Source organism: Odocoileus virginianus, chromosome 22 (genome assembly GCF_023699985.2).
Source record: "Odocoileus virginianus isolate 20LAN1187 ecotype Illinois chromosome 22, Ovbor_1.2, whole genome shotgun sequence".
Classification (NCBI taxonomy): Eukaryota; Metazoa; Chordata; class Mammalia; order Artiodactyla; family Cervidae; genus Odocoileus; species Odocoileus virginianus.
Window position 1 is genome coordinate 22,467,680 of NC_069695.1, and position 9,119 is coordinate 22,476,798.

The following is a 9,119-nucleotide window of genomic DNA, read 5'->3' on the forward strand; positions in this document are numbered from 1 at the left end:
GGTGACATTAGATAAGGAGACTGTTTCAAGGAAGTGACTTGATATAAAGTAACTTAATCAGTATGTTTGGCAAAACCAGAACTAGAACTCATTCTTCTGAATTGCTTTCAGACACTGTCTTGCCTCTGTTCATTAGCCCGAGTTCGGGGTTGGCTTTGAAAGGCATGAGTACTAAAAACCAGATTTCAGGTGGAATGAAGAAAGTTAGATATGTTGAAACAGATTAGCGTTTTTCTAAGCTTTTGCTGATGTCCTTTGACATTTAAGCTTTATTTCCCTGTCGGAGAGGACCGTTTCGGGAAAGAAGCTCCCTTGGCTGTCTGGAATCGGTGGTTGGGGGTTGTTGTGTGGCCCTCAGTGCCGCGGGGCGCTGTTTCTCACCGTCTCCTGCCGTGTGTCAGGTATGGTGAACCGCGAGGTGCTGGAGCAGGTGGAGCGAGGGTACAGGATGCCGTGCCCCCAGGGCTGCCCGGAGTCCCTCCATGAATTGATGAATCTGTGCTGGAAGAAGGACCCTGACGAGAGACCAACGTTTGAGTATATCCAGTCCTTCCTGGAAGACTATTTCACTGCTACAGAGCCACAGTACCAGCCAGGAGAAAATTTATAATCCAAGAAGCCTATTTTATATGCACCGATCTGCCAAAATTGTAAAGAACTTGTGTAGACTTCCTCACTGACGTACAGGAATCAAAAGAAGAAAATCTTCTTCACCCTGCATGTTTTTGATGGTAAACTGGAATTCCAGACATGGTTGCACAAAACCACTTTTTTTTTTTTTCCAAGTGTTAAACTCTATAAAGTACCAATGATGAATTTTTCCAGCTGATTTCAGGGTCCAAAGAAAATATAGTTAAGATTTGGATGACCATGTGAATGATGGCATGACAATGAAGAGCAGCAAGGCTACTGCTTATGAATCACTCCCTTTCTTTTATTCCCCAAACTCATAAGAGAAATTTATCAATCAGTATAGGCAAAACTTGGGAGATTAAAATCAGTTATACCATAATAAAATCTAGAATTATGGAATTTTCACGGGACCAAACAGTTCCATTCCAGTTTTTAAAAATATCTTGCATTTATTCTTCTTAGAAGTTTTTTCTAAGTTGAACAGTTAATATGCAACCTTTATATATGCCTCTGTTTGCATGGAAGTGGGCCAGGTTTTTAGAAGCAAAAAGGAAACGGCATCTAAAACTTGATTAAATGTTAGATGACATCAGTGGAATTTGAAAGTATAATGCACTGTGTTAATACTCAATATACTCATGAAACTGGAAAGTAGAAGACATTTTTCATTTTAATCATTACTTAATAGCTCAGTTTAAAATAATGAAGGTAATTAGAAAGTGAGCTAATCTTTTGTAAGGTTGCATTGATTTTTTTTTTTAAAGGCAATATATAATTGAAATCATACGATCCAAGGGGAAATCTTTTAATCTTTAGATAGCATGAAAAAAATAAACCCAGCGTTTTTTTAACAGTCATTTTTGAAAAGTAGACTGGTACTGTGAGATTGCTAATATGTACTTAACGGTGGGTGCCACAAATGGAAAATATCACTAGATCAGGGACTTGAATGCACTTTTGCTCATACAGAATATAGACTAACAGAGAGGAAAATGTATTTAAAAGAAATTATGAGAAAAGAAAATGTGAAAGTTTTACAGATAGAGAGATGGGATGTTGTGTTTAACGTTGATGTTAAGGAGTGACAAAATGGCTTTGCTGGCACTCAAAGCTCCTCACTTAATCTATTTTCTGAGATTTTAAGAGTTATAGGTAGGACTATAAAACTAATCTTTCTTAACACAAACACTAAATGAGTGCTGTAGCCTCAAATAGCTAAGTTAAGGCTTCCCACTAATTCCAGTGATACAGCTTCTATGCAGGACGTTTTTAGAACTCCAGTTTTCAAGTCCATGTTGAAATCTGCATTCCGTTTTTAAGTATACTTAATGATGATCATTTTTCCCTTTTTAGAATTTAGTTGATTTGAGGAGAACGTACTCAGTATAATTGGTGAAAAGAGGGTGACAGTTGTTGCATATTTAAAGTACACCAGTGAAACATACAGAATAATACTGACTCTTATGACTAACTCAAAAAGAAAATTAAAATCCCAAAATATGAATTTGAATGGCAGCGTCACGGGTGTAAGTGTCTAGCAAAGGAACTGAGTCTGACAAAAGTCTGGTATTTACGTTTTAAAACACTCTCTTTTGTAGTCACATTTTAAATATAGCAACACATCCAGTCCCAGCATTTTAGGAATATCATTACTAACCATCATCGCTTACCTGGTTTGGTCATCAAATAAACAGTTCTGTGCTGTGGCATCTGTGTTGAGATTCAAACCATTTTAAAATGTGACAGATGAACTTCATGCAGGTTGGCAGTAGTTCTGGTACTAAAACTTGCAGTGGTTTCTTATGTTTACGTAACTTGCATAGTATTGAATCCTTCCACGAAGATTTTCCCAAGAAGACTGCTGTCATCATTTACCTTTTACATCCTCAACCTGTGACTTCAGATTTTTAAAGGGCTTTGTGTGAACTATGATATTTCAATTTTTCTAAGCATTTTAAAAAGGAGAAAATTATGTTTATGTACTAATAATTTCCTTCTGAAAAATAAGCCAGAAAAAGTTGATGGCATTCATTAGGTTTTAATTGAATGGAACAGTTCCTTATAATATATCAATTGTATAGTTAGGAAATAAAACACTAACTTAACGTGTATTCAGTTTAAATGGTTTATGTATTTTTAAATTGCTGAGAGAAATAAACAAGTTTGTACATTTGAAGATTTTTTTTCCAACAGCTTTTCTTCAGCCTCTTACTGTGTTTTCCTTACCAAAAAAGGGAGTTGGTAAAAACAGCCTTCTAGCACAAACACTTTTTTTAATAAATAATGGTAGCCTAAAACTTAATATTTTTATAAAGTATTATTGTTTTGTGGATAATTGAAATAAAAATTCTCATTGAATGTACCCATTTATCTTTTTAGCCACTATTCATATGTTCTCAGTTTCTTTAAAATGGCATTTAAAGCAAAGTATATTTTGAGTTTCTTCTTCCATTGGGGGGGAAAAAAAGTATTGAGTTATGACTCTTGAGCAGACTTAAATCAATTCTTTTTAAATTCAGAACATTATTAAACTTATTCTTTGTGATTAATTTTCCAAGTCAGGTGAGTGACATTGTTTTTACAGGGTTTTTTTTTTTTTTTTTCATATCAGCAAGTACGGTTTTAATGTACTGACAGATCTAAGAGATTTAAATGAAGTTATTCATAGAAGAAGATTCTAAAAAAAAGATTCCATGTGAAGGATATAAAATAGAATAACCACTTTTGATCATAAGGGATTTAATTTTCTAAAAATGAAAAATATGCAAGCCTTATTTCTATGTGTGTTTAACACTTCTATTATAGGTATAATGAAAATAAGATTATGCTAAATTATGAATGGCCAGTCAAAAGCATTTATTTCCAATAAGGTATTAATTGCATTTTAGCTGTTATTTTATCTAAAATTATTAGCTTTGTTTTTCCCTAATGATTCCAGAAAAGTAACATTTAATGAACAAACACATCATTTAATAAACATTTATTAAATATTTTTATACAGTAGAGAAATGTTCTCAACTTAAGAATGTTTTCCTAGTTTACTGTTTGCCTTTTAATTTTGCATGTATTTTTTTGACATTTAAGTTGTACATTTGTATGTTGTCAAATCTTTTTTATTCCTAAAACGTCCTTTGCATCCCAAGATTAAATATTCATCTCATCTGTTCTATTTGATTCTTTTGTGTTTTACATCACTCTTTAATTCACGTGGAAGTTTTGAGAGCATAAAATGTGACTTAAGGGTCTAGTTTGATTTTTTTTTCCCCCCATACCATTAATTTTCCCAGCAGCAATTACTGGTTAATGCATCTCCCACCCCATTGGTTTTGTCTAATTTACTTGACATTCTGACATGAGTATAATACTTTCAATGACTAATCACTTGATAATGCAGTTTAATAATTAAGTAGCCTTCATGATGCCTTTTTTTTCCCCCCAATGTTGATGTTCTGGCAAATTCTTGATAAACTTTTTAGACTTTATTTTTCATACTCCAGAAAAATTCAGGGGAGATTTTGGTGAGGATTATATTATATTTATATAAGTTTGGTAAGAAATAATATCTTACCATCTTTTCCAGTCAGTCTTCTGATCCCATTTATGCAAAATCTCGATTTACATCTCTTAGTAAAATACCTAAGACTTTTCTCCATGGAACTGGAAGATGAGTCTCGTCTCTTGTCTGGTTATACTGCTCTGAAGATGCTTCCTGGATGCTGCTGGGGTCCAGGTCCCCACTTAGACCCAGAACAAACCAGCATGCAGAGGGGAGCGAGATAGCATGGGCCCCAGCAGCATTTATTTCCATAAAATTAGCTCCTCCCCTGCCTTCCATTTCCTTCCTTCCTCCCTCCCTTTTCTTTTTTTGACATGGAGTTGAGTTTCCTTCATAACAGTCAGAGTCCTGGTTAATTCACATTCAAGCTGCTGAGACACGAAAAGGACTAGTTCTGAGTAAAAAAGCCGTGTGTTCCCGGTATCATCCATTTGTGCTTTCACAGCCACACTCTGCCAGAAGGCTTGCCTGTCCTCACCAGTGGGTTCCCTCGCTCTGGATTCCTCTTGAGCTAAGCCACCAAGGAGCTCAGGCAGAAGACAGGAAGAAACCTGAGAGGTCAAGGTATTTATTCCCCTACTTCCTTCCTTGGGAGTTGGGCTAGCTATGTCCTCTCCACTTGCAGGTTCCTTTCAGTATGACATCCTCTCTCCTTTGAGGGACTGTTAGCAGCTGCTGTCCCCTGTCTTTTCTGCCTTAGGGGTGTTTCTACTGACTGATTGCTGCATTGATTCTTGTGGTCCCCTTTTCCTGCCCCGCTCTTTGTAAATATCCTAGAATTATCTGGAGTATGGCATCCGTTTCCATGTGGGACCCTGACTGATACTCAGCATGCTACCACTAGCTGTATCTTACTTTATTACATCAAAGTGACAGTTCATACAAAAGTAACATTTTTGATACAGTAGCAATATATGTCATTCTGTTAAATGTAAGCATAAGTGAAAGTGTTAGTTGCTTAGTTGTGTCTTACTGTGACCACATGGACTATAGCCCACCAGGCTCCTCTGTCCATGGAATTCTCCAGGCAAGAAGACTGGAGTGGGTTGCCATTTCCCTATTTCCCTTCTTTCCCTTCTTCCCGACCCAGGGATCAAACCCGGTCTCCTGCATTGCAGGCTGATTCTTTACCATCTGAATCACTGGGGAAGCCCTAGTTACCACAAATGGAAAGAACATACGAAATGTTGAGCATATTCAGAACTCTGATTTCTAAACTGAATCTTAAGGATTTTTCAATTAACTATTTTTCAAAAAACTGGCAAACCAAATGTGGTAAAACGCCACTGAACCAACCAGCTAGGTATAACACTCCAAGAATGAATGAATCATTCATGAGTAGAATGAATGATGAATAGGAATGAGGGAGTAGGAGGGCTGAGCTAAGAAAAAGAAGAAATGGAAGAAAGAGGAAGCACCCAGAAAATTAGTAAAACAATGAAAGCCAAGTTAAATAGTGTGAGAACCCCAGGAAAGGCCCACAGACCTTTAAGAAACAGGATATCTAAGGTGCTTGATAAGTTCTCCTGTTACCACAAACTTTCCTTCAGCTCTGCTTTATGACCTGGGTGGGTGGCATTGAAGGTAGTGAAGGGAATAGGAGAAGGTCCAAAAAGGTTGACAGCAAGGGGAGGGGTGGGTTTCACACAAAGGAGTTTAAGTGTAGTGAGGAAAAAGTCCTCTAAGTGCTTCAGAGACACTGGGAGGCACAGACGTTAGGTTCCCACATACAGGGAAGCGGTTCAGGCCAGCTTCACTCATATCTTAAAGGTCAAATTAGCATGAGTAAGCTGGAAGACAGAATCTGAAGTGAAAAACTGCCTGCAGTCTAAGTGGTAATAGAGATGAGAAAAATAAAAACTTTACCAACTGGCGGAAAGGAGTGACAGTGATCCTAATAGAAAAACTGAATTCTGTAAAGTGGTGTGTTCCTTAAAGGCTATCAGGGTCCTTTTACTCACATAATTGCTATTTTTCTGGGAATGCCTTGGCCTCCTAAAACGCAGAGAATACACCATGGAATCTGCAAACTGCCTGGTTTACATCTCCTGATCCCAAACCCTCCGAAAGGATCAGAAATCTGGGTTTCTAACTTGTGTTTTTGTAATCCATATCACTGCTAGAAAGTTAGAAACTGATATTAACACAGAAAAATGTGTGAATTTACGTATGGGTGTGCCGGGTCTTCGCTGCTGCCCTAGGGCTTTCTCTAGCACAGGTGACGGGGCTCCTCTTGGTTGCAGGCCTCGGGCTTCCCGCCGCGGTGGCAGCTCGCTGCAGAGCGCCGCTCCAGAGCTCGCGGTGGTGGCTCGGTGCAGAGCGCGCTCCAGAGCTCAGGCTCAGCTTGGTTCCGCCTCGGTCTGCGGGGGCTTCCTGCACCTGGCCTCGAGCCCATGTCCCCTTCATTGACAGGCGGACTCTCAACTACTGGGCCACCAGGGAAGTCCATAAAAGTATTGTTAAAACACTCTGAAAAGAAGTCTTTTATTCCTGGTTTTCAGCAATTTATTTGCCATGTGCCTTCACGTGACTTTCTTAAGGGTTATTCTATTTCGAGTTTGAGAGGCTTGATTCAGTGGATTATAGTTCTCATCAAAGTCGGAAAATCTGGGAGATTATTTTTCAGTTTGTTTTTCCCTGTTCACTCTGGGACTCTTAATTGTATATATATTGGGCCATTTAATATTGCCTCACAGGTCAGTAATGTTCTGTTCTTTTTCTGTTTAATCCTTCTTTTTGCTTCATTTTGGATGCTTTTGCTCTGTCTTCATATTCACTAATCTCTTATTTTGCAGTGTTTTCTGCTTTTTATCCCACACAGTATATTTTTATATATAATTTTATTTCTTTATGGCTGTGCTGGGTCTTCATTGCTGCAATAAGAATATAAATCCTGTCCATTTTACTTTATTTTTCCTAAAACATAATGGGACTATTAATTACAGGTGTGTGGGGAGGGGGTGTCAGCATTTGGAATAGCTGTGTAGGCAGAACTGAACCTGTATAATAAACTGGCCCAGTCAGTGAGCTGGAATAGTTAACCAAAGGATATGCCCAGAACTCAAAGAATCAAAAAGGAATTTTTTTTTTAATTAAAGCATGGGTGATAGATTCAGAGTAAGTTTAATATCAAACCAACATAAGTTCCAGATGAAAAAATAATAATGAAGAAGAAGAACCAAGTAGAGAAAATTTCCAGAGCAGTATGCTGCTTCTGGTTTGAAAGAATCCATCAGCTGTGGAGTAAAATTAGTAAGCTAAGTGAGTCTTAAATATATGTTAGTAATTATTTTAAAACCATAAAGAGAAAATCCATTCTCCAGAGAATGGGGAAGAAAAAATTCTTAAAGAATGAGACTTAACATTACGTTAAAAAGTATTAATTTGAACTAATAATTCTATACAGTAAAATCCTTCAAATCTTGAAAGAAAAAGACATGTTCAGAACACAAAGTACTCGGAATATATCACTCAGCCCAAAGAACCATTCTGAAAAAAAATAAGCGTATATTCCAGCCAGACAGTCCCACCCTAAAAATCAAGACAGCAAAAAACAGGGATGAACAAATAGGTAGTACAATTAAATGTTAATAAACATTGATCCATATGTAAAGTTAACTGTCTAAACTGCAGAGTGGGTAGGACAGGCCAGGGAGAAAGAAGGGCTATTTCCCATTAACATTCAAATTTCAGACTTCTCTTGGAAACTAGGAAGGTGCAGCAGTCTGTGCTCTTAATTCCTACAGGGCCACAATCAACTGGCGCTGCCTGGCTGTCCCGTTAGCTGCTGCAGTCACTGGTTCTTACTCATCCCTCTTTGCTTCCTGGTGCCCACCCAGCCTCTGTAGCATTTGAGTTAACTATCTCAGTCTTTAGCCTGAGAAATTCATCTGGCAGGGTTCTCTGTGTATGCATCCTTGAGCAGCAGACATGACCTGGAGATCCCTGAAAACATCCCTGCCATACCCACAGGAACATTTATTAATGGAAAAATATATCTGTATAGCACTGCTTCTCAAATAGTCATCAAAACAGTCCCTAGAAGTAGGAACCGAAAGGCGGTGTGCTGTAGGCAAGACGAGGGTTTACGTGGACCATCTGTAAAATGGTATAGAAACTTGAGTTGTGTGCACACTGCGGTGTGTATGTTGGGTGGCGGGTGGGGGCCGTCCGTAGCCGTCACCACGTTGTCAGGGGATCCTATAGCACTGAACTCCACAATTCCTGCCACCCAGAGGACAGAGCCTTGGGTTTGCAGCTGCCCTTTTGGTTTGCAGCCACTCATCTAGCTGTGTGGCCTCGGGCAAGTCTCTTAAATTACTTAATCTCTCTGAATCCTATTTCTTCAGTAAAATGGACAATACCTGCCTATCTATCTGCAGGACTGGGTAGATAAGCGGTCCTGTATTTAAAGCTTTCTGAATCAGCATGGATGTAATAAATGGTGACCCGCCTCTTAGTTTATCAGATAGCAAACAGGCTGAGGTCATTTCAAGGTTTTCTGGCCCAAGGCTATCCTGGCTGCCCCAGCCTTGACGGAAGTCCATCAAATTCAGAGCTGGTCCGGATCTGCTTCGAGCAGATCGTACTCTGAACCGACCGAGTTTCTTCTTTGGGCGCTGCTCCGGGTAAGGTCACATGACAGTTTCTAGTCTGGGCGGAGCAGGGTCCTGGGGGGAGGAGGGACAGGAGAGGGGAGGGGGCTCGGGGTAGGTGGAGACCCCGAGCCAGTCCTGCTTGGGGAACAGCGCCCCCGTTGCGGGCGAAACTTGGCGCGGAAAACCTGTGTCAGGGGACCCTTAGCCGGGCCGGCCCCTCCAGCCCCACCAAGTTTGACAATTTCCCTGAGTTCTCGAGCACGGCCACACCCCCTGGCCGCGCGGTCAATCCGCGCCGGCTCCGCGCCCTTCCCTCTCCGCGCGGCCCGCGT

General features: G+C 39.6%; 1 protein-coding gene across 2 annotated transcripts in view; it reads left to right on the forward strand.

Annotated features, from left to right (window-relative positions):
• Positions 1 to 2,995, forward strand: part of YES1 (YES proto-oncogene 1, Src family tyrosine kinase) — a 60,001-nt gene extending 57,006 nt beyond the window's left edge. For both annotated transcript variants that reach the window (XM_070452716.1, XM_020895605.2), the window contains exon 12: positions 402 to 2,995. In XM_070452716.1, the coding sequence (XP_070308817.1) occupies positions 402 to 610 (209 nt within the window). In that variant the 3' untranslated portion in view covers positions 611 to 2,995. The remainder of the gene's footprint in view (positions 1 to 401) is intronic.
• Positions 2,996 to 9,119: the final 6,124 nt, after the last annotated feature.